Source organism: Tachyglossus aculeatus, chromosome 3 (assembly GCF_015852505.1).
Source record: "Tachyglossus aculeatus isolate mTacAcu1 chromosome 3, mTacAcu1.pri, whole genome shotgun sequence".
In the NCBI taxonomy this organism is placed as follows: Eukaryota; Metazoa; Chordata; class Mammalia; order Monotremata; family Tachyglossidae; genus Tachyglossus; species Tachyglossus aculeatus.
The window spans coordinates 61,007,614-61,033,868 of record NC_052068.1 but is presented as its reverse complement, the minus strand read 5'-3'; the positions used below and the strand labels follow the sequence as shown (position 1 = coordinate 61,033,868).

The window sequence follows — 26,255 nt, the reverse complement described above, 5'->3', positions numbered from 1 at the left end:
ATAATTAAAATAAATAGAATAGTAAATATGTACAAGTAAAATTGATTCATTCATTCAATCGTATTTATTGAGCGCTTACTGTGTGCAGAGCACTGTACTAAGCGCTTGGGAAGTACTTACTGTCTGCAGAGCACTGTATAAGCGCTTGGAAACTACAATTCAGCAATTAAGAGAGACAATCCCTGCCCACACAGGGCTTACAGTCTAGACAGACATAAAACAAGTAAACAGGCATCAATATAAATAAATAAAATTATAGATACGTACACATCAAAACAAGCATACAGGCATCACTATAAATAAATGGAATTATACATCTATACATAAATGCATAAGTGCTGTGTGGTAGGGAGCGGGGAAGAGCAAAGGGAGTGAGTTGAGGTGATGTGGACGGGAAGGGGGCTTAGTCTGGGAAGGCCTCTTGGAGGAGGTGAGCCTTCAGTAGGGCTTTGAAGGGGGGAAGAGTGATCTTTTGGTGGATTTGAGGAGGGAGAGCATTCCTGGATAGAGGTAGGACGTGGGCAAGGGGTCGAGGGTGGGACAGGCAAAACTGAGGCATGGTGAGAAGGTTAACACCAGAAGAGTCGAGTGTGTGGGCTGGGCTTTGGAGGCTGGATAGGATCCACGCTTTCCCGTGGCTCTGGATTTTGGGACCTGCTGAGGTTCTGCGGTTGCGCTTGAGGGTCACCGAGAGATGGACTGGAAGGAGGCCTTCCCAGACTGAGCCCCTTCCTTCCTCTCCCCCCTCGCCCCCCTCTCCATCCCCCCCATCTTACCTCCTTCCCTTCCCCACAGCACCTGTTTATATGTATATATGTTTGTACATATTTGTTACTCTATTTATTTATTTATTTTACTTGTACATATCTATTCTATTTATTTTATTTTGTTAGTATGTTTGGTTTTGTTCTCTGTCTCCCCCTTTTAGACTGTGAGCCCACTGTTGGGTAGGGACTGTCTCTATGTGTTGCCGACTTGTACTTCCCAAGCGCTTAGTACAGTGCTCTGCACACAGTAAGCGCTCAATAAATACGATTGATTATGATGATGGACTGCTCCGGACCGTTGTCAGGCGTTGTCAACCGAGTCATGGCACCAAATTACAGTGGAAGAAAAACTTTTCGGACTCAATCCGACTGGCTTCCCCAAGTTTCCTGAAGATAGTCCCACATCACAGAAGTTTCAAGGAGTCCGGACCCCGCAGCTTGCCATCCTGGTTCATTCAGTCATTCAATCATATTTATTGAGCGCTTACTGTGTGCAGAGCACTGTACTAAGCGCTTGGGAAGTACAAGTTGGCAACATATATATGTACAAGTAAAATAAATAAATGGAGTAATAAATATGTACAAACATATATACAGGTGCTGTGGGGAGGGGAAGGAGGTAAGGCGGGGGGGAGGGGCAATAGGGGGAAAGGAAGGGGGGGCTTAGTCTGGGAAGGCCTCCTGGAGGAGGTGAGCTCTAAGAGCAGTGTGGTCTACTGGAAAGAACACAGGCATGGAAGTCAGAGGACCTAGGTTCTACTCCTGCTTTGCCAATTGTCTGCTGGGTGACCTTGGACAAGTCACTTCACTTCTCTATGCCTCAGTTCTCTCATCTGTAAAATGTAGGCTCATTCATTCATTCATTCAATCACATTTATTGAACGCTTACTGTGTGCAGTTCAAGTCTTAGGTGCTTTGGCCTCGGACCCAATAAGGTGTCTCAGCGCAGATTTTAGATATTTGTTTTCTTTGTGCCAAGCACTGTACTAAGCGCTTGGGAGAGTACACTACCACAAGAACCAGACACATTCCCTGCACACAACGAGCTCACAGTCTAGAGGGGGAGTGTGAGCTCCATGTGGGAAAGGGACTGTCCAACCTGCTTAATTTGTATCTCTCTCCTAGTGCTCAGAACAGTGTTTGGCACATAGTAAGTGCTTAACAAGTACCATAATTATTTTTATTATTATACTAAACTCTGTGTACTGACCCTGCAGAGAAGTAGTGTAGAATTTTGGAAATTCTTTGCAGTATCAATCAATCAATCAATCAATCGTATTTATTGAGCGCTTACTGTGTGCAGAGCACTGTACTAAGCTCTTGGGATGTACAAGCTGGCAACATATAGAGACAGTCCCTACCCAACAGTGGGCTCACAGTCTAGAAGGTGGAGACAGAGAACAAAACCAAACATACTAACAAAATAAAATAAATAGAATAGATAGGTACAAGTAAAATAGAGTAATAAATATGTACAAACATATATACATATATTCAGGTGATGTGGGTAAGGGAAGCGGGTTGGTATGCAATATATGTTACACAGTGGCCTCAAACTTTTTTATTTTGGGGTATTTGTTAAGCGCTTGGTATGTGCCAATACTGTACTAAGCCCTGGGGTAGATAACAGATAAACTTTCTTTGGAATTGCACAAGGATTGAATTCATTACGTATAAATCAATTAGAAACGAAGGTCATTAGTTTGAGGCTGTTGCTGTGGAAATCCTTGTATAAAACAATTACACTTTGTTGTCTGTGTTAAGTATTAACTGAAGTGTTAAATATTCTTAGATGTAAAGGGCAGTGACCAGTTACCACAGTTACCAGGCAGCGCAAGTCATTGATTCATATCTGTTGAGTCAAAGTTTTTAGTGGGTGAAAATAATAATAATAATAATGATGGTATTTGTTAAGCACTTACTATGTGCAAAGCACTGTTCTAAGCGCCGGGGAGGTACAAGGTGATCAGGTTGTCCCCCGGGGGGCTCACAGTCTTCATCTCCATTCTACAGATGAGGTAACTGAGGCACAGAGAAGTGAAGTGACTTGCCCAAAGTCACACAGCTGACAGTTGGCGGAGCTGGGATTTGAATAATAATAATAATAATAATGATGGCATTTGTTAAGCGCTTACTATGTGCAAAGCACTGTTCTAAGCGCTGGGGAGGACACGAGGTGATCAGGTTGTCCCACATGGGGCTCACAGTCTTAATCCCCATTTTACAGATGAGGGAACTGAGGCACAGAGAAGTTAAGTGACATGCCCAAAGTCACACAGCTGACAATTGGCAGAGGCGGGATTTGAACCCATGACCTCTGACTCCAAAGCCCGTGCTCTTTCCACTGAGCCACGCTGCTTCATGAAAGAGAAGTGTTCAGAGGCCCGTAATATTTGTAACCATATTGAATGTTAGAGAAGCAGCATGGCATAGTGGATAGCGCTTAGTACAGTGCTCTACACACAGTAAACGCTCAATAAATACGATTGAATGAATGATAGGCTCTAATCCCGGCTTTGCCGCTTGTCTGCTGGGTGACCTTGGGAAAATCACTTCACTTCTCTGTGCCTCAGTTACTGCATCTGTGAAATGGGGATTGAGGCTGTGAGCCCCACATAGCACAGGGACTGTGTCCAACTGGATTTGCTTGATCCGCCCCAGTGCTTAGTACAGTGCCTGGCACATAGTAAGTGCCTAACAAATACTACAATCTGGAGAAGCAGAGTGGCTCCGTGGCCCTGGGCTTGGGAGTCAGAGGTCGCGGGTTCTAATCCCAGCTCCGCCGCTTGTCAGCTGTGGGACTTGGGGCAAGTCACTTCTCTGGGCCTCAGTTTCTTCATCTGAAACAACCTGATTGCCTTGTATCCCCCCCAGCGCTTAGAACAGTGCTTCGCACATAGTAAGTGCTTAACAAATACCATCATTATTATTATTATTACAATCTATTATTATTATTATTTTAAAGGGACAGTTACTTTCCCTACATTCATTCAGTGGCACTTATTGAATGCTTACTGGTGGGCAGAGCACTGTCCTAAGTGCTTAGGAGAGTACACTGTAACAATACAACAGACGCATTCCACGTCCACAGCAAGCTTACAGTCTTGGAACCAGGATGAGCAGGAGGCGTCATGGGTTTAGAAAGAAGAGAAGCAGCGTGGCTCAGTGGAAAAGAGCCCGGGCTTTGGAGTCAGAGGTCATGGGTTCAAATCCCGGCTCCGCCACTTGTCAGCTGGGTGACTTTGGGCAAGTCACTTCACTTCTCTGGGCCTCAGTTACCTCATCTGTAAAATGGGGATTAAGACTGTGAGCCTCACGTGGGACAACCTGACCACCTTGTAACCTCCCCAGCGCTTAGAACAGTGCTTTGCACATAGTAAGCGCTTAATAAATGCCATCATCATCATTATTATTAAGAGAACAGTGCTTTGCACATAGTAAGCGCTTAACAAATACCATCATTATTATTAAGAGAACACTGGAGTTAGGATCAACTCCTGTCAGTGTGACTGGATGCTAGGGAAAGTGCATGCTAGAACAACTAACCTGTCATGGAAAGTGACCTCCTCTCTTCCCTTTGGAAGTAGGATAATGGTGGCCCTGATTGAAATGGGCCCGGGGGCAAGAAACAAGATGGAACTCATCATTTCCAATTTGGGGGTTTTAGAGTTCCCCCTCCTCTGAAACAGTTTCTTACATCATGGGAATACTATAATAATAATAATAAAGGTATTTCTTAAGCACTTACTATTTTCCAGGAATACTATAATAATAATAATGGTATTTGTTAAGCACTTACTATATTCAAGGCCCTGTACTAAGCACTGCGGTGGGTACTGGCTAATCAGGTGGGGCTCACAATCTTAATCCTCGTTTTACAGGTGAGGTAACTGAGGCCCAGAGAATTGAAGTGACTTGCACAAGGTCACACAGCGGACAAGCAAAGGATTAGAACCCAGGCCCTTCTGATTCCCAGGCCCACGCCCTATCCACTAGGCCACACTGCTTCTCTTTGTGTGACCAGCCCTGCCTACAGAGTTTAAGTCCTTATGATGGCTTCTTCTATATCTTCTATATCTAAATACGATTGATTGAATTACTGGAAAGAGCATGGGCCTGGAAATCATAAGGATCTGAGCCTGAACAGATCCTGTCTCTGTTATGTGACCTTGGGCAAGTCCCTTAACTTCTCCGTGACCCGGTTACCTCATCTGTAAAATGGGGATTATGGGACTGTGTCCAACCTGATTAACTTGTATTAACTCTCTCTCTCTGTCTCTCTCTCTCTCTCTGTTTCTCTGTCTCTGTTTCCCTGTTTGTCTCTGTTTCTCTTTCTGTCTCTGCCTGTTTGTCTCTCTGTCTGCTTCTCTGCCCTCTCTCTCTCTCTCCATTTCTCTATTTCTTCCTCTCTCTGCCTGTCTGTTTCTCTGCCCCCTCTCTTTCTCTCACTCTCTCTCTCCATTTCTCTATTTCTTCCTCTCTTTCTCTGTCTCTCTGTTTCTCTGCCCCCTCTCTGTTTCTCTCTCTCCATTTCTATTTATTTTATTTTGTTAATATGTTTGATTTTGTTCTCTGTCTCCCCCTTCTAGACTGTGAGCCCGCTGTTGGGTAGGGACCGTCTCTATATGTGGCCAACTTATACTTCCCAAGCGCTTAGTACAGTGCTCTGCACACAGTAAGTGCTCAATAAATACGGTTGATTGATTGATTGATCTTCCTGCTTGCTTGCAGACCTCAGTTACAACCCATTTCTCATTGTTCAGGATAGCACCACTTAGTAGGGCCCAGTTAAAATCATATCTCCTTCAAGAGGCCTTCCCTGACTAAGCCTTATTGAAGGCCCATCTCCTCCAAGAGGCCTTCCCAGACTAAGCCCCCCTTTCCTCTTCTCCCATTCCCTTCTGTGTCACCCTGACTTGCTCCCTTTATTTTCCCTCCTCCCAGCCCCACAGCACTAATGTGCATATCTGTAATTTATTTATTTGCATTGATGTCTGTCTCCTTTCCTTTAGACTGTAAGCTAGTTATGGGCAGGGAATGTGTCTGTTTAGTGATGTATTGCACTCCCAAGCACTTAGTACAGTGCTTTGCACACTGTATGCGCCCAATAAATACGATATTATGATGTCTAAGCCCTGGGATAGATACAAGGTAATCAGATTGGACACAGTCCATGTCCCACATGGAGCTCACGGTCGTAATCTCCATTTTACAGATGAGATAACTGAGGCATAGGGAAATTAAGTGACTTGCTCAAGGTCACACAACAGAGAAGTGGCGGAACCAGGACTAGAACTCAGTTCCTTCTGACTTCCTCTAGGCCACACGGCTCCTCCAGCGTGTCTGTCTCCCACTCTAGACTGTAAGCTCTTTGTGGGCAGGAAATACGTGTACAACTCCATTACATTGCACTCTCCCTGGCACTTAGTATATTGCTCTGCACACAGTAAGCAATAAATAAATAGCACTGAATGGTTGATAGGCTTATAGAAGCCTGGAAGGGATGTTGTATTTCCAAATTTCCACAAGATGGGAGTGTTTTAAAACTCTAATCCTATGGAATTTGATAGTTTGACCTATATCCTTTCTACGCTAAATTCCCCTGTCTCTGTTTACACTTTCATGACTTGGAGACCAGCAACACAAACACTCCCCATTTTCTGTCCAGTGAAGTTTGACTCACTACGGTCGGTCAAAGTTTCCATCCTCTGGCAGACCAAAAGCAACCAATGCAAATGTGTATGTCAAGCTTCAGGAGAATTTCACATGCTGCATTTCAGGGGAATTTGATAGCAGGAGGCAGATGAATGATCTGAAATGAAACCAGAAAAACCTTGGATGACTACAATGCCCTTTCTCTAATTAAAGGTTTCCCGCCCCACTTTCCCCACCAAGCCCTGTAATGATTTTTCCACCCTAGATTCCAGTGGAATGGAGGAGAATTCCAGTGATTCCACTGGAATGTGCTACCAGTCAGACTAAGATTTTCCTTGTGCTTTGTTCAAAAGTGAACTTGCACACACTCTGAAGCCTCCGTGACGTAGCTTAATGTAGTCATTTTTGAAAATGGTATTTGTTAAATGCTGACTGTGCCAGGTGTGGTACTAAACACTGGGGAGATACAAGCTAATCAAGTTGGACACACTCCCTGTCCCACATGGGGTTCACAGTCTCAATCCCCATTTTACAGATGAGGGAACTGAGGCCCAGAGAAGTGAAGTGACTCGCCCAAGGTCACCCAGCAGACAAGTTGCAGAGCGGGATTAGAACCCAGGTCCTTTTGACTCTCAGGCCTGTGCTCTATCCATCAAGCTACTAGCGCTATCCACTAGAGCTTATATGGTAGAGTACCAAAACTGCTATAATAATTATTATGGTATTTAGTAATAATGGTATTTGTTAAGCGCTTACTATGTGCCATGCACTGTTTGAGGCACTGGGGGAGATACAAGATGATCAGGTTGTCCCACGTGGGGCTCACAGTATTAATCCTTAATCTTAAATCTTAATCTTTTAGACTGTGAGCCCACTGTTGGGTAGGGACTGTCTCTATATGTTGCCAACTTGTACTTCCCAAGCGCTTAGTACAGTGCTCTGCACACAGTAAGCGCTCAATAAATATGATTGATTAATCCCCATTTTGCAGATGAGGGAACTGAGGCACAGAGAAGTTTAGTGACTTGTCCAAAGTCACACAGCTGGTATTAGAACCCATGACCTCTGATTCCCAAGCTTGTGCTCTTTCCATTAAGCCATGCTGCATTAAGCACTTACTATGTGCCAAGCACTGTTCTAAGCACTAGGGTAGATAAAAGTTAATCAGGTTGGATGCAGTCCCTGTCCCCATGGGACTCACTGTCTAAGTGATCCCCATTTTACAGATGAGGAAACTGAAGCACAGAGAAGTGAAAAGACTTGCTCAAGGTCACGCAGAAGATATGTGACGGAGCTAGGATTAGAATCCAGGGCCCCTGAGACCCAGGCTTGTGGTCTTTCCACTAGGCCACGCGGCTAGTACAGTGCTCTGCACACAGTAAGTGAAGCAGCGTCACTCAGTGGCAAGAGTCAGGCCTTGGGAGTCAGAGGTCATGGGTTCTAATCTTGGCTCCTCCACTTGTCTGCTGTGTGACCTTGGGCAAATCACTTACCTTCTCTGTGCCTCAGTTCCCTAATCTGTAAAATAGGGATTAAGACTGTGAGCCCAGTGTGGGACAACCTGATTACCTTGTACCTACCCCAGCGCTTAGAACAGTACTTGGCACATAGTGAGTGCTTAACAAATACCCCTATTATTATTATTATTATTATTATTATTGAATGAATGAATGTAGAAAAGTACTTTAATGACTGATTGTAGAAATGCTGAGGTACTGGGGGTTGGGTGAATCAATCAGTTAATCGTATTTATTGAGAGCTTACTTTGTGCAAGCACTGTACTAAGCGCTTGAGAAAGTACAATAGAACAATATAACAGACATATTCCCTGCCCACAGTGAGCTTACAGTCTAGAGGGGGAGACAGACAGTAATATAATAAATTACGGATATGTACACAAGTGCTGATAAATAAATTATGGATATGTACATAAGTGCTGTAGGATTGGGGATGGTGAATAAAGGGAGCAAGTCAGCGTGACGCAGAAGGGAGTGGGAGAAAAGGAAATGAGGGCTTAGTCAGGGAAGGCCTCCTGGAGGAGATGTGACTATTGAAGGCTTTAGAGGTGGGGAGAACGATCCTCTGTCTTTCGGATAAGGAGAAGGAAGACATTCGCCCGTTGTTGGATAGGGACCGTCTCTATATGTTGCCGATTTGTACCTTGTTGGTATGTTTGGTTCTGTTCTCTGTCTCCCCCCTTTAGACTGTGAGCCCACTGTTGGGTAGGGACTGTCTCTGTGTTGCCAATTTGTACTTCCCAAGCGCTTAGTACAGTGCTCTGCACATAGTAAGCGCTCAATAAATACGATTGATTGATTGATTGATTAGTCCAGTGCTCTGCACACAGTAAGCGCTCAATAAATACGATTGAATGAGTGAATGAATTCCAGGTCTGTGACAGGATGTTGGCGAGAGATCGGCTGAGAGATAGACAGGATCGAAGTGCAGTGAGAAGGTTAGCAAGCATTAGAGGAGCCAAGTGTGCGGGATGCGGTTTGTGAAGGAGAGTAGCGAGGTGAGGTAGGAGGGGACAAGGTGATTAGGTGCTTTAAAGGTGATGGTAAGGCGTTTCTGTTTAATGTGGAGGTGGATGGGTAACCACTGGAGTTTCTTGAGGAGTGGGGAAACATGGACTGAACATTTTTGTGGAAAAATGATCTGGGCAGCAGAGAATGTGGATGTGAGTGAGACTGTGAGAAGCAATCTGGCTCAGTGGAAAGAGCCCAGGCTTGGGAGTCAGAGATCATGGGTTCTAATCTGACTGTGAGCCCACTGTTGGGTAGGGACTGTCTCTATATGTTGCCAACTTGTACTTCCCAAGCGCTTAGTACAGTGCTCTGCACACAGTAAGCGCTCAATAAATATGATTGATAATCCTGACTCCGCCACTTGTCAGCTGGGTGACTTTGGGCAAGTCACTTAAGTTCTGTGCCTCAGGTTCCTCATCTGTAAAATGGGGATTAAGACTGTGAGCCCCACGTGGGATGACCTTGATTACCTTGTATCCTCCCCAGCGCTTAGAACAGTGCTTGGCACATAGTAAGCGCTTAACAAATACCAACATTATTATTATTACTGTGACCAAGGAAACCTGGAGAGGAGAAAGTTAAATTGTGAATGCCTCCAGGAGGAGGTGGGCTTTCAGGAGGGTTTTGAAGGTGGGGAAAGCTGTGTGGTCTGGTAGATTTGAAGGGGTGGGATTTTTTGACTTCATCATCATCAATCGTATTTATTGAGCGCTTACTGTGTGCAGAGCACTGTACTAAGCGCTTGGGAAGTACAAGTTGGCAACATATAGAGACAGTCCCTACCCAACAGTGGGCTCTCAGTCTAAAAGGTATTTTAGACTTGGTATTTGAGTGTTGATTTTTAATGAACTCCTATGGTGTGTTTTTTCACCTTCCCCACTCAGAGATTCCTTCCTACAAAGAAAATCTCTAGGTGTCAATACAAGAGGTTAATACTGTTTTCTAAACACTTCATTTGCATGTCCTTGGATCTTGAGTTGAAATGCCTCATTGTTTCTAATCTAGGAATTGGATGAAGATAAACACCAAAAAATCGCCAGAGAAATGAACCTCTCCGAAACCGCCTTCATCCGAAAACTACACCCAACAGATGATTTCACCCAAAGTAAGTCTGTATGTGTATTTGAAATATCCCTCACAGTGACAGAATCTCACTCTTAAAGGGTCACAAGAAATGAGCACAGTACCGAGCGCTGAAATAGACACAAGTAATCAGGCTGGACACAGTCCATGTCCCAAAGGAGGCTCCATAGTCTTAATCCCCATTAAGATTGAGTACCTAGTGCCAGCGATGGAGATGAGCAGATTTAAAAAGTAATTCTATTTGAAATTCATCTCTTGGGGGCCAGTGGGCCTTGTGGATAGACACGAGCCTGAGAGTCAGAAAGACCTGGGTTCTAATCTCAGCTCCGCTGCTTGCCCGCTGTGTGATCTTGGATAAGTCACTTCACTTCTCTGGGCCTCAGTTAGCTCATCTGTAAAATGGGGGTTGAGACTGTGAGCCCCATTTAGGACAAGGACTGTGTCCAACCTGATTAGTTTGTGTCTATCTCAGTGCTTAGTATGGTCCCTGACAGATGGTTAGTGCATAACAAACACCATAAAAACAATTCCTGACAATTGGCTTGTATTTTGAATTTATGTCATTCATCTTGCTGTTTACTACAGGAGTACTGGAATCCTCCCATCAGGGGAGATCTCTTGGTTTCCTTGAGCTCACCTCCCCTTTTAAGAACTCTGGGAATCAGAAAACTTGGGATCTAATCCCAGCTCTGCCATTTACCTGCTGTGTGACATTGAGAAAATCACTTAACTTCTCCGTGCCTTGGTTTCCTCATCTATAAAATGGGGATTGATATCCCTGTTCTCCCTCTTGCTTGTTAGCCCCATGCGGGGCAGGGACTGCTGATCTGATTATCTGGTATCTTAGTACTTAAAATAGTGGTAATAGCTGTGGTGTTAAGTGTTTACTATGCACCAAGCACTGCACTAAGCACCTGGGTAAAATACAAGGTAATTAGGCTTGATACATGCATAGGAAGCATTTAACAATCAAAATCTCCTCCATATTGGCTTCAAAGCTGTCCATCACCTTGCCCCTTCTTACCTCACCTCCCTTCTCTCCTTCTACATCCCAGCCCACACACTCTGCTCCTCTGGTGCTGCTAACCTTCTCACTGTGCATCGTTCTCAGCTGCCCTGCTGTCGACCCCTGGCCCATGTCCTACTTCTGGCCTGGAATGCCCTCCCTTCTCAAATCTGACAAAAACTATCACTCTTTTCCCCTCCTTTCAAAGCCCTCCCTTCAAAGACCTCCTCCAAGAGGCCTTCCGAGACTAAGCCCCCCCTTGACCTCAGCTCCCCCTCCCTTCCGCGTCACCTCGACTCGCTCCCTGCCCCACAGCGCTTATGTATATTTGTATATATCCATAATTCTATGTATAGTGATTTCTGTTTACTTGTTTTGATGTGTATATATCTATAATTCTATTTACTTATATTGATGCCTGTTTACTTCTTTTGATGTCCGTCTCCCCGCTTCTAGACAGTAAGCCCGGTGTGGGCAGGGATTATCTCTATTGTTGAATTGTACTTTCCAAGTGCTTAGTACAGTGCTCTGCACACAGTAAGTGCTCAATAAATACGATTGAATGAATGACTTAAATATGATTATTGTTGTTTCTTGTTCGGTGGCTGTTTTGGTAAATATTTAGTCATTGATAACCAAAAAAGAGGAGGAGATCAATCTGCTTCTGTTAATTACAAACTCTGACATTTTGTTTTTCTCCTAAGGTTCGTGCTTTGGGTTAAGATGGTTTACACCAACCAATGAAGTCCCTCTCTGTGGACACGCCACCCTCGCCTCCGCCGCGGTGCTTTTTCACAAGAGAAGTAAAGTTTCCAGTGCTTCCCCACCTCTCGCCTGCCAACAGTTTAGAAATAGCACAGGATTTTGAACTCAAGTCATTTTTTTATCATCCCGTTCTTCAGCAACCACCTCCTCAGTTATACATAAGCCTAGACCACATAGTATTTCACACGCATTTATTATAGTGATTTGAGGTGAAATATGGAAAATACTACCAGGCAATTTTATTTTTAGTCACTTTCAGGTTGGTGGTATCGGGCTAGAGACTAGGCAGAAGACATGTTTCCTCCGCATAATGGTGTTATATTTAAAATCTGGTCTCATGAGTCAGAAGATTTCCTCTCCCTGTACCGAAAGTGTCAATGTCTTGGGCAGGTAGTGACACTTTAAAAGCTGCTCTGAGAAGCAAGGATGTGTCACATAGGAGGGGGTGAAAATGCAATTAGGACTGAGAAGCAGCATAAGGGAGTGGAAAGAGCATGGGCCTGAAAAGTCAAAGGACTTGGGTTCTAATCCTGGCTCCGCCACTTGCCTGCTCCGTAACCTCAGGCAAGGTTCTTAACCGAGGCATTCGGTGCCTCAGTTTTCTCATCTGGGAAAAGGGGATTAAATGCTTGCCCTCTGTCACTCTTGGAGGGTGAGTCCCTGGTGGGATAGGGACTATGTCCAACCTGATTATCTTATATCAGCACCAGTTCTTAGTACTGAGCTTGGCATATAGTAAGCAATTAACAAATACCGCTGTTATCTTGGCATAGTGGCTAGGGCACAGGCCTAGGAATCAGAAGGTCATGGGTTTTAATCTAGGCTCCACCACTTATCTTCTGTGTGATCTTGGGCAAGTCATCCTTTTAGACTGTGAGCCCACTTTTGAGTAGGGACTGTCTCTATATGTTGCCAATTTGTACTTCCCAAGCGCTTAGTACAGTGCTCTGCACACAGTAAGCGCTCAATAAATACGATTGATGATGATGATGTGTCTCAGTTCCCTCATTTATAAAATAGGATTAAGACTGTGAGCCATATGAGGGACAGGGACTGTGTCCAACCTGATAAGGTTGTGTCTACCCCAGCACATAGAACAGTGTCTGGCACATACTAAGTGCTTAATAAATACAACTGGCCTGCCGTGTGACCGATATCTAAATGTAAAACAACACTCCTGCTTTGATTTCACTTTAATGAATAAATGCTGTAGCAGAGTTTTTTCTTTAGAAAGTTGAAAATGTGCCTTATTGAAGGCACATCTTCTCCAAGAGGTCTTCCCTGAGTAAGCCCTCATTCTCTCTTCTCCCACTCACTTCTGTGTCACCCTGATTTGCTCCCTCTATTCACTCTGCCATCCTCAGCTCCACAACACTTCTGTACATATCTGTAATTTATTTATATTAATGTTTGCCTTCCCCTCTAGTCAGTCAATCAGTCAATCGTATTTACTGAGTGCAGAGCACTGTACTAAGCTCTTGGGAGAAGGCAATTTAACAGACACATTCTCTGCCCACAATGAGTCTACAGTCTAGAGGGGGAGACAGGCATTAATAGAAATAAATAACAAGTTGTACGCAGTTCACGTCCCACATGGGGTTCACAATCTTAATCCCCATTTTATAGATGAGGTAATCGAGGGCCAGAGAAGTTGAGTGAGTTGCCCAAGTTCACCCAGCAGACAAGTGGCGGAGCCAGAATTAGAATCCAGGTCCTTCTGACTCCTAGGCCTGTGCTCTACTCACTAGGCCATGCTGCCTCTCAAGGAGGAGACCCACAGACAGAAAGCATACAAGCAACGTAAACTTTGTTAAGAAATTAAAAACAGTAAAAGACACCATGTATAATTGACTGAAAGTATGAGCAAAAAGTTAGAAACAGATACAACATTGAGAAGGGATATTGATTCAGGCAAACACATACCACTTTGGAGGGCAATGTTCAAAGTGAATTTTAAAGATAGTTGCCATGATTCCTCAACCCTTTCTAACGATTAATTTCCTTTTTGACCAAATGATATTCCCTTGCCAGAAAATATCAACCCTACCCTAACGTTTGTAACTCTGAGTGGGGAACTAAGGGCCAGACAAGTAGAAGATGACATAGTGCTGGACCTGCCCCTTTATTCAACTTACATTCAGGTCAGTAATGTTTCCAAATGTTTCAAAATGGGTTCCCCCAGTTCCATGCTTGTTTTAAAACATGTGTTTGCTTTCTTTTTAAAATCCAGGATTCCCAGGAAGTAGACGACATGATAAAGGTCGGTTCCTGAAACACAAAGCCTGAAGACATATGGAAGTACTTATTAGCTGAGCACTGGCTGGGTATTTGTGTCACCTCCAGAAAGTAGAGCCAGGGAGGTGTGGTTACAAAGATGCTGAGATTAAGCCTAGAGTCCAGCACAATCAATCAATCAGTGGTATTTATTGGGGGCCTACTGTGTGCAGAGCACTGTACTAAAGCGCTTGGGAGAGTACAGTTCCCTGCCTATAACAAGTTTGCAGTCTAGAGGGGGGAGACAGACGATAATATGAATAAATAAGTAACAATCCCATCAGGTTTAAAGTTCATCTGATGGAAAAGCAGCCTTGTTTTCCAAAGAAGACTCCAGTCCCTTGAATTGACTTGTGGGTGATAGAAACGGGCGTGGGATTCAGAAGGTCATGGGTTCTAATCCCTGCTCTGCCACTTGTTTGCTGTGTGAACCTGGGCAAGTCACTTCACTTCTCTGTGCCTGTTACTTCATCTGTAATTACAAACATCTTCATCTGTTACTTCATCTGTAAAATGGGGATTGAGGCTGAACCCCACATGGGATAGGGACTGTGTCCAACTCAATTTACTCATCTCCACCCCAGTGTTCAGTACAGTGCCTGGCACTTCATTCATTCATTCAATCCTATTTATTGAGCGCTTACTATGTGTAGAGCACTGTACTAAGCACTTGGGAAGTACAAGTTGGCAAAATATAGAGATGGTCCCTATCCAACAACGGGCTCACAGTCTAGAAGGGGGAGACAGGCAACAAAACAAAACATGAGGACAGGTGTCAAGTCATCAGAATAAATAGAAGTAAAGCTAGATGCACATCATTAACAAAATAAATAGAATAGTAAATATGTACAAGTAAAATAGAGTAATAAATCTGTACAAACATATACAGGTTCTGTGGGGAGGGGAAGGAGGTATGGCTGGGGGGGATGGGGAGGAGGAGAGGAAAAATGGGGCTCAGTCTGGGAAGGCCTCCTGGAGGAGGTGAGCTCTCAGTAGGGCTTTGAAGGGACGAAGAGAGCTAGCTTGGCGGATGTGCGGAGGGAGGGCATTCCAGGCCAGGGGAAGGATGTTTTCTGGGGGTCGAAGGCGGGACAGGTGAGAACGAGGCCCAGTGAGGAGGTTAGCGGCGGCAGAGGAGTGGAGGGTGCGGGCTGAGCTATAGAAGGAAAGAAGGGAGGAGAGGTAGGAGGGGGTGAGGGGATGGACAGCCTTGAAGCCCAGAGTGAGGAGTTTTTGCTTGATGTGTAGGTTGACTGGTAGCCACTGGAGATTTTTGAGGAGGGGAGTAACATGCCTAGAGCATTTCTGCACAAAGATGATCTGGGCAGCAGCGTGAAGTATAGACTTAGTAAGCATTTAATAAATACCCCAATTATTGTTATTATTAGAAATAATTATAGGAGAGTTCTCTCAGCTCAGGCGTTCCATGCACGCTTATATCAAGCTTTCTTGGGTGTTCTTCAAGGGTGGTAGTTCAATCATTCAGTCAATCAGTGGTATATATTGAATGTATATGGTCTGTAAAGTACCATACTAAGACCTTAGGGAGGTATGATACCTACCCTCAAGGACCTTTCAGTCTAGGTGGGGAGCTTACAATCTAGTGGTTTTCTTCATTTTCATTTTTACATGGTGGGCAGCAGAGGGCCTGTCTCCTGTTTGGCTCATTCATTCATTCAATTATATTTATTGAGCACTTACTGTGTGCTGAGCACTGTACTAAACGCTTGGGGAAGTACAGTAAAACAATAAATAGTGACATTCCTTGCCCACAACGAGTAGCCTAAGGACAACCTCGCTGCTCTCTTAATAATGATAATAATGATGGCATTTGTTAAGCGCTTACTATGCGCCAAGCGCTGGATGGGGGGGATACAAGGTGATCTGGTTGTCAATCAATTGTATTTATTGAGTGCTTACTGTGTGCAGAGCACTGTACTAAGCACTTGGGAAGTACAAGTTGGCAACATATAGAGACAGTCCCTACCCAACAGTGGGCTCACAGTCTAGAAGGGGGAGACAGATAACAAAACCAAACATACTAACAAAATAAAATAAATGGAATAGATAGGTACAAGTAAAATAAATAGAGTAATAAATATGTACAAACATATATACATATATACAGGTGCTGTGGGGAAGGGAAGGAGGTAAGATGAGGGGGATGGAGGGGGGATGAGGGGGAGAGGAAGGCAGGGGCTCAGTCTGGGAAGGCCTCCTGGAGGAGATGAGCTCTCAGTAGGGCCTTGAAGGGAGGAAGAGAGCTAGCTTGGCGGATGTGCAGTGTAAGTGTAAGCGCTTAGTACAGTGCTCTGCACACAGTAAGCACTCAATAAATACGATTGATGATGATGTGCAGAGGGAGGGCATTCCAGGTCCGGGGGAGGACATGGGCCGGGGGTCGATGGAGGGACAGGAGGGCTGAGTAGGTGCGAATGAAGTTGTCCTTAATGTAACTTGGTGATAACAAGGGCCTTTTTCCCGGGATGGCTGGGGGGGTGGGGGTGGGGAGTCAGTCAGTGAGTCAGTCAGTCAGTGAGTCCCAGTCCCACATGGGACTCACAGTCTTAATCCCCATTTTACAGATTAGGTCACTGAGGCTCAGAGAAGTTAAGTGACTTGCCCAAGGTCACACAGCAGACATGTGGCGGAGCTGGGATTAGAACCCATGACCTCCGACTCCCAAGGCCGGGCTCTTTTCACTGAGCCAGACTGCTTCTCTTAACTAAGAGAACTGCTTCTCTTAACTTCTCTTAACTCTGTACTAAGTACATGGGAGAGTACCCAACTTCTTACTACAACCCAGCCCACACACTGCTTCTCTAATGCCAACCTTCTCACCGCACCTTGGTTTCGTCTTTCTCACCCCTGACCTCTCACCCTCGTCCTGCCTCTGGCCTGGAATGCCCTCCCTCCTTATATCTGACAGACAATGACTCTCCTTCAAGAGGCCTTCCCTGACTAAGCCCTTCTTTCCTCTTCTCCCTCTACCATCCATGTCGCCCTGACTTGCTCCCTTATCCATCCCCACAACACTTATGTGCATCTCCATAATTTATATTTACTTATACTAATGTCTGTCTCCCCCTCTAGACTGTAAGCTTGTTGTGGGCAGGGAATGTGTCTGTTATATTGTCCTCTCCCAAGCACTTAGTGCAGTGCTTTGCGTACCTTAAGGACTTTTAGACTGTGAGCCCACTGTTGGGTAGGGACTGTCTCTATATGTTGCCAACTTGTACTTCCCAAGCTCTTAGTACAGTGCTCTGCACACAGTAAGTGCTCAATAAATACGATTGATTGATAATAATAATAATAATGGTATTTGCTAAGCGCGTACTACATGCAAAGCACTGTTCTAAGCACTGAATAAATACGATTGACTGACTGGCCCCTAGCTGCCCTAGCAGTTTTCCCCATTCTGACTCCTGCTGTACCTTTTAAGCATTTGCTATTTACCCCTCCCTTAGCCCACAGCGCTTATGCACATGTCCTTACAGTCTGCCATTTCCTCTATCTGTCATTTATTTTGTCCGTCTTACCCATTAAACTTACAGCTCCTTGTGGGCAAGGATAGTGCCTACCAATTCTATTGCATTGGAACTCCTAAGTGCTTAGTACAGTGCTCTGCACACAGTAAGCAGCGTGGCCTAGTGGATAAAGCATGGGCCTGGGAGCTAGATGGCCAGGGTTCTGGTCTAGATTCTGCCACTTGCCTGCTGTGTGATGTAGGGCAAGTCACTTAACCTCTCTGTGCCTCAGTTTCCTCAATTACAAAATGAGGACTCAATACCTGTTCTTCCTTCTACTTAGACCGTGAGCCCTATGTAGGACAGGGACTGTATCCAGCCTGATTAACTTGTATCTACCCCAGTGCTTAGATTAGTACTTGGCACATAATAAGAATTTAATAAATAACCACCCCCCTGATGGAAAAAAAATACAATTGATTATAATAATAATAATTAATGATGGTATTTGTTAAGCACTTACTATGTGCCAAGCACTGTTCTAAGTGCTGGGGGAGATACAAGTTATCAGGTTGTCCCAGGTGGGGCTCACAGTCTTAATCCCCATTTTACAGATGAGGTACTTAAGGCATAGAAAAGTTAAGTGACTTAGCCCGAAGTCACACAGCCGACAAGTGATGGAGCTAGGATTAAAACCTTTTAGACTGTGAGCCCGCTGTTGGGTAGGGACTGTCTCTATATGTTGCCAACTTGTACTTCCCAAGCGCTTAGTACAGTGCTCTGCACACAGTAAGCGCTCAATAAATACAATTGATTGATTAAAACTCTCAAGCTCTTGCCACTAAGCCACGCTGATTATATGTATGGAGGAGCGGACAATGGGCAAACTCCAGCGAGGCAGTTTGGTTTGGGGGTGGAGAGAGGGAGGGAGAAGGTAAGTAGCGCCATTAGAGCACGACCCTGGGCAAGTCACTTCACTTCTCTGCACCTCAGTTACCCCATCTGTAAAATGGGGATTGAGACCGGGAGCCCCATGCGGGACAGGGACTGCATCAAAACAGATTATCTCGTATCTACCCCAGTGCTTAGTACTGTGGCTGGCACATAGTAAGCGCTTAACAAATACTACGATCATTATTATTGTTGTAACAATAATAATAATTAGCCCAGAGCCTTGCTGATCTGGATCCGGCCCTGGGCTCCCTCTGAGTTCCCAGGGTTAAGTTCCTAAACGCAGACACGGACAGTAGTCAGTAAGCAGGCGATTGTCAGGGGGGCATCTCAGTTATCCTAAGACCTGTGATCATTTAGTTGCTCCTACGCAAATTGGGAACATTCCCAGTAGCTCTGCCCTGGAGGAGATTTTTTTGTTTCATCTAGCTCTCTTTTTCAGGCCGCAATAGGAGATGGGCAGGTTCAGGATATTCGTTATTCTCCAGACGCTAAGAAACTCCTCGTTCGCCTCAGCGATAAGTATGAAAGGTAAGCAGAACTTTCACTGTAATCAAATTTTTTGAATCACATAAGTCCCTTTCTGGCTAGCTGACCATCACGTGCATCATCACTTTGAATGCTATTTATTGAGCGCTTACTGTGTGTAGAGCACTGTACTGAGCTCTTGGGAGAGTACAATGTAACAAATTTGGTGGACATGTTCCCTGCCCACCTTCTTAATTGGCTTTTGGTCATGGTTTCTTTGGGAACATGAGGGGAATTAGAACTACTTTCATTGGCTTTGTACTTTGCACTAAGGTGGGAAAGGGCTTGCTGTTCCCCTTTAGTAGAGACACTTATGTCTGAATTAGAGGCCCCCTATTTTTACTTCCTTAGCCTGGTGTCCTTCATCGGGAGAGGCCATTTTGGGCTACTGGGTTCTTAGGGTAAGGTGACCAGAAATCTGAGGCTGGATGAGAGTAGGGTGAAGCCTAAATGGGTGGGGCCAGAAGGACAGAGAGGGGAGAGGAGGAGGAGGGAAAAAGGATTCTGGCAGATGTGATTCCTTTCTCCATCCTAAAAAACTAGGTCTTTTCTGGAGAACCTTAAAGTGGCTGCTCAGAATCTCCCCTCTCTTCTCCCTTTCTCACTCTTTGTGTGCCCCCTCACTCAGTCAATCAGTCGGTCAGTGAGTTGTATTTATTGAGCACTTACTGTGTGCAGGTCACTGTACTAAGTGCTTGGGAGAGTACAACCCAACAATGTAACAGACGCATTCCCTGTCCACAGCGAATTCTGACTTAGACCCGTCGACTTCGATCCACATCCATCCTAAAGTCGACAATTTTAGGTTTGGGGGGGGCACAAATGTACCCTGCAAAACCTAAAGCAGGTGCCAAAATTTGGGGACTGCCTTGCCACAGTTGAGCGAGGAATCGGGGAGGGAAGCGAGTGGATGGAGTCATCTGCTCCTGCCTGTTCTTTCAGGGTGAGGGAACCGGTGAGTTTGCAGAGGCTCCAGAAGGTTTTTCATCCTTGGCCTTCCGGGATTCTCTCTAGGGGACGGAATGTAAACTCAATGGTCTGATCTCTCTGGTGGCCATTCTTCACCCCCTAATAGGTTGCCTTTTGCCCTCTATCCACCAGATCATAAGTTCCTTGAGGTCAGGGACCATGTTTGCAGACTCTGTTGTACTCTCCCAAGGGCTTAGTACAGTGCACAGCAATCAATCAATCAATCGTATTTATTGAGAGCTTACTGTGTGCAGAGCACTGTACTAAGCGCTCGGGAAGTACAAGTCGGCAACACAGCACACAATAAGTGACCACTTCACGGATCTCACCAGTGGTCAAGGCACCAGAGTGGAAGGTTGTTGAACCGCAGTCTCCACTACAACTTTGGGGTAGGAAAGGCAAAAGTTTCAAATGTGGCTAACTTCCTTTCTCCATCCTAAAAAACTAGGTCTTTTCTGGAGAACCTTAAAGTGGCTGCTCAGAATCTCCCGCAATTCGAGAGGACAGGGAAGGTGAAAGGCCTCATTCTCACCTTGAAAGGACAGCCGGGTGGAAAGCCCCAGGATTACGACTTTTACTCCAGATATTTTGCCCCATGGTATGGAGTTCCTGAAGATCCTGTCACAGGTGAGTTTCCACAGCTGACGTTTATAATAATGACGGCATTTATTAAGCGCTTACTATGTGCAAAGCACTGTTCTAAGCACTGGGGAGGTTACAGGGTGATCAGGTTCTCCCACGGGGGGCTCACAGTCTTAATCCCCATTTTACAGATGAGGTAACTGAGGCACAGAGAAGTTAAGCGACTTGCCCAAAGTCACACAGCTGACAATTGGCAGAGCTGGGATTTGAACCCATGAACTCTAACTCCAAAGCCCGTGCTCTTTCCACTGAGCCACGTATCTAACCTGACCATTTAGGATAACTTTCTCTTAAGTCTCCCCTTCCCTGTTCATTCATATTTATTGAGTGCTTAATGTGTGCAAAGCAATTCCCTGCCAATCACAGCTTCAGACAAACACACACCCACACAAACACAGACACACACACACACGCACCTCTCCACCCCTCATGATGAGAACTCTCATTCTGAATTTGATTCTGCACATTTTAGGCGCAAACATCTCATGAGGTGAAGTCACTCAGACAATGACACTGTCAATCTCCACCCCTTGACAGGAGTCATTTTTTTGGAAAGGAATAAAGCTTGAATCTGTTTTATGGTATTTATCAGTTGCTGACTGTGTGCCAAGCACTGTACTAAGCACTGGGGTAAAATACAAGCTAATCAGGCTGGATCCAGCCCTTCTCCCACATCGGGCTCACAGTCTTAATCCCCATTTTACAGATGAGGTAACTGAGGCCCAGAGAAATGAAACGACTTGCTCAAGTTCACACAGTAGACAATTGGCGGGGCTGGGATTAGAACCCAGATCCTTCTGATTCCCAAGCCTGGGCGCTACCCACTAGGCTGCACTGCTTCTCAATCTGAATCTCTGGTGTCCTGATGAAGATGAGAAGCTGCGTAGCCAAATGGAAAGAGCGCAGGGCTGGGAATCAGAGAACCTGGGTTCTAATCCTGACTCTACCCCTTGCCTGCTCTTTGACCTTTGACAAGTCACTAAACTTCTCGGTCCACTGAGCAGCGTGGCTCAGTGGAAAGAGCATGGACTTTGGAGTCAGAGGTCAGGGGTTCAAATCCTGGCTCCACCAATTGTCAGCTGTATGACTTTGGGCAAGTCATTTTACTTCTCTGTGCCTCAGTTCCCTCATCTGTAAAATGGGGATTAAGACTGTGAGCTCCCCGTGGGACAACCTGATCACCTTGTAACCTCCCCAGCACTTAGAACAGTGCTTGCACATAGTAAGCGCCTTAATAAATGCCATTATTATTCTTATTCTTATTATTATTTCCTCATCTGCAAAATGGGGATTTGAAACCTGTTTTCCCTCCCACTTAGACCATTGGATCTGATGATCTTGTATAATAATAATAATAATGGCATTTATTAAGCACTTACTATGTGCAAAGTACTGTTCTAAGAGCTGTTAATGATGGCATTTATTAAGTGCTTACTATGTGCAAATCACTGTTCTAAGCGCTGGGGAGGTTACAAGGTGATCAGGTTGTCCTACCGGGGGCTCACAGTTTTAATCCCCATTTTACAGATGAGGGAACTGAGGCACAGAGAAGTGAAGTGACTCGCCCAAAGTCACACAGCTGACAATTGGTGGAGCCGGGGCTTGAACCCATGACCTCCGACTCCAAAGCCCGGGCTCTTTCCACTGAGCCACGCTGCTTCTCTCCATTCCAGCGCTTAAGACAGTATTTGGCGTTTAACAGACAATAATAATTAATAATAATTTTGGTATTTGTTAAGCACTTACTATGTACAAAGCACTGTTCTGAGCGCTGGGGAGGATACAAGGTGATCAGGTTGTCCCACGTGGGGCTCACAATCTTAATCCCCATTTTACAGATGAGGTAACTGAGGCACAGAGAAGTGAAGTGACTTGCCCAGAGTCACACAGCTGACAAGCGGCGGAGCTGGGATTTGAACCCATGACCACAGTTATTATAAGTCTGAGAGTGGGCAAAAATGAGCTGATTCAGGAATAATATTTGGGCCGGAAGAGATAAGGGAGGGAAGTGGAGAACAGGAGGCAAGGAAGCAGAAGGCCAGGTCCTGAACAAATTGGTGATTGATCAGAAGAAATGTGAAGATCCCGGGATTGAATCAGAAACTCAGTAGGCAGCAGTGGCTGTTTTTGGATGGGCGGGAGTCCTCGGAGACCCCCACTCCAGTGTCAGATGGCCGAAGTACAGTTGTTTCCAGGATCATCTCACTCCCTCAGGAACCAAGGAGGAATTCAGGGACGCAGCATTTCCTTCACTCTGCTTAGCTCAGCACTTTGAGATTTTATAGAATCAGGAAAAAACAACTGCCCGACGATGGGGGGGAAGAAAAAGCCAACAACTCTTTGCTGAGAAAGTGGAGTTCCGGAATGACGCCCACACAACTGCCGTGGAGGCTAATGCCCCTGAGGAATTGGCACTTCTCATTTGCCAGTACCTATCCTCGCATCTGTTTCTTTGGCCAATTAAGGTAATTTGGCTAAAGAAGCAGCTTGGCCTAATGGATAGGGCATGAACCTGGGGGTCAAAAGGATCTGAGTTTTAATCTCGACTCTCCTGCTTGTCCGATGTGGAATTTTGGATAGGCCACTTAACTCTCTGTGCCTCAGTTACCTCATCTGTAAAATGGGGATTAAGACTGGGAGCCCCATGTGGAACATGGGCTGTATCCAATCTGATTAACTTGTGTCTACCTCAGCGCTTAGTAGAGTGCCTGACAGTAAGTGTTTAACAAATAGCAGAAAAAAGAAAAAAACTTTAACCATGAGGAAAGGCTTTTTTTTTTCCCTAAGTGTTCCTAATTGGTCATCATTCTGAAAACTCCCACACATTTTACCGTTCCCTCTTTTTGTCAAAGACTTCATCATCAGTCAAAGCCTGAGGTAATAATAATAATAACAATGGTATTTGTTAAGCGCTTACTACGTGCAAAGCACTGTTCTAAGCGCTTGGGAAGTCCAAGTTGGCAACATGCAGAGACGGTCCCTACCCAACAGCGGGCTCACAGTCTAGAAGGGGGAGACAGACAACAAAACATATTAACAAAATAAAATGAATAGAATAAATATATACAAATAAAATCAATAAATAGAGTAATAAATCCGTACAAGGTAATTTTCAAAGGGCTCCACCATCTCTATTCAGGGGTCGGCCCAGAATACAAAAGACCTGAGCTCTTCCTTGCTAAAAATTCCTCTCAGAACTGGATATTCTTTGGGGTGTGGCATTTTGTCGGGTCTCTTACCTCTCCTCCCCAATTCTTCACCCCCAGAAAACCTGGCCTTGTCCAGATGGAGTTTATCTTCTTCTTGTGAGCCAGGGCCTGGGAGTTCTGGCTTCTAATTTTGACTGCCACTCGCCTTCTGTGCGACCCTGGGCAAGTCATTTAAATTCGCAATATCTCAGTTCCTTAATCTGTAAAATGGAGATTCAATACCTATTCTCCCTCCTGCTTAAACTGTGAACCCCATGTGGGACAGGGACTGTATCTGACCTGCTTATGGAGAAGCAGCGTGGCTCAGTGGAAAGAGCCCGGGCTTTGGCGTCAGAGGTCATGGGTTCAAATCCCAGCTCCCCCACTTGTCAGCTGTGTGAATTGGGGAAAGTCACTTAACTTCTCTGCACCTCAGTTACCTCATCTGTAAAATGGGGATTAAGACTGTGAGCCCCCCGTGGGACAACCTGATCACCTTGTAACCTCCCCAGCGCTTAGAACAGTGCTTTGCACATAGTAAGCACTTAATAAATGCTATCATTATTACTATTATGATCTGATTATCTTGACACATAGTAAATGCCCAACAATTATTATTATTATTATTATTATACTCCATAACGGGGAGAAGATTTTTTAAATTTTCACCTTCAAGTAATATAATGAGTTTTATGATAAAAAAAAAAGAAGTTTTGGAAAGGGCCCCTACTTCCTCTTCCACCACCACTCACTTCTTCCTGTGTTGGCTGTGTAAAAATGTCTGCTGATTGCATTTAAATGTTCATTGACCCCTGAAGGTGGGTGGGCTAGACAATATTTGATGCTTGCTTGAAAGGCTGGCCAGAAAGTTAGTGCCGTAGATGAGGTGTTCATTTCCCTTTGCTAAGGGAAATAAGTCCATGATGTGGAGAAAATGGCCATTCTTTTTAATAATTGGGCTAGCTATTGGGTTCACTTTTTCCCTCCCATCCATCATTTAGCCTTACGCACGTGTATATGTGTATTGGGGGAGGAGGGGTAGTTTTGGGGAGTTTGGAGTCACCACACCTAGTGAAGTGATGATTACATATTAATCAATCATATTTATTGAGCACTTACTGTGTGCAGAGCCCTGTATTAAGTGCTTGGGAGAATACAATAGAACAATATAACAGACACATTCCCTGCCCCACAATGAGCTTACAGTCTATACGGGGAGACAGACATTAATCTTAGAACAGTGCTTTGCACATGGTAAGCGCTTAATAAATGCCATCATTCTTCTTCTTATTATTATTATTGTAAATAAATAAATTATGGTTATGTACATAAGTGCTGTGGGCTGAGAGTGGGGATGAAAAAGAGGAGCAAGTCAGGGTGATGCAGAGGGTGTGGAAGAAAAAGAGAAGAGGATGTAGGAAAGGCCTCTTGGAGAAATATACCTTCAATAAGGATTTGAAGTGGGGAGAGAGTAGGTCGGGGCAAGGTGGACGAGATTGAGGTACAGTGAGTAGGTTGGCATTAGTTTACATGTTTATAATCACTTACATAGTCAATTATTCTGATTACTCTGAGAATTTTTTTATGTGTCTCCCTATTAGAACACAAACTCCTCGTGGGCAGGGAACAGGTCTTAGGCTTCTGTTGTACTTTTCCAAGCACTTAGTACAGTGCCTTGCATCCAGGGGATGCTCAATGAATACCATGACAACCATCACCAAAGTCACCATGATTTTGCCACACAAAGCCATTTTTTAAGCATTGCCCGCAATCATTTTTGAATGTTCTGCAAGGTGGAAGCCGTGTATCTGGCAGGATTTTTCCCTTTCCTTTTCTTTTAGGATCTGCCCATGCTGTTCTCAGCGGCTACTGGTCCCAGCAACTGGGGAAAAAAGAAATGAGAGGTAGGAAAAACTGTTTTTGTTATCAGTCTCTCAGGGTCTATTTTTTCTTTTGCCTCCAATTCAGGCAAATAATTATACCTTGTGTCCTTTCTCTAAACCCCTGGGCCTCCTTAAATTCCTACTCATTGTTTAAAATTTAAGGTGATGTAATGAATGAAAAATGTTTCATGATGGATCATGTATATTTGAAAACTATATAACTTTTTTGGAAGAGGAGAAAGGGACGGGTGATGAAATACCTAAACTTTGACACAGAGTCATTTGGGAAGTAAGTCAAGGCTGTGTTGGTGGCGTCCAAATTCTTATTCCTCTCTCCAGATCAGATTAGCATCATTCCTGTTCACTGCAGGGTATGGAAAAGGCAGTCAGGCTGTGTTGGTAATGGCCAAATTCTTTTTCCTCTACCGAGATCAGATTAGCATCATTCCTGCTCCCTGCAGGGTATGGAACAGGCTGTCAGACTGTGTTTGGTGGTGGCCAAATTGTTTTTCCTCTGTCCAAATCAGATTAGCATCTTTCCTGTTCACT

The 26,255-nt window shown here is 44.7% G+C and overlaps 1 protein-coding gene across 1 annotated transcript in view; it reads left to right on the top strand.

The window, feature by feature from the left end:
- PBLD (phenazine biosynthesis like protein domain containing) overlaps window positions 1-26,255 on the top strand; it is a 40,927-nt gene that overhangs the window by 7,930 nt on the left and 6,742 nt on the right. The window contains exons 2-8 of the mRNA XM_038744354.1: window positions 9,956-10,055; window positions 11,744-11,842; window positions 13,836-13,945; window positions 14,035-14,064; window positions 18,939-19,027; window positions 20,442-20,620; window positions 25,665-25,727. Of these exons, the coding sequence (XP_038600282.1) occupies window positions 9,956-10,055; window positions 11,744-11,842; window positions 13,836-13,945; window positions 14,035-14,064; window positions 18,939-19,027; window positions 20,442-20,620; window positions 25,665-25,727 (670 nt within the window). The remainder of the gene's footprint in view (window positions 1-9,955; window positions 10,056-11,743; window positions 11,843-13,835; window positions 13,946-14,034; window positions 14,065-18,938; window positions 19,028-20,441; window positions 20,621-25,664; window positions 25,728-26,255) is intronic.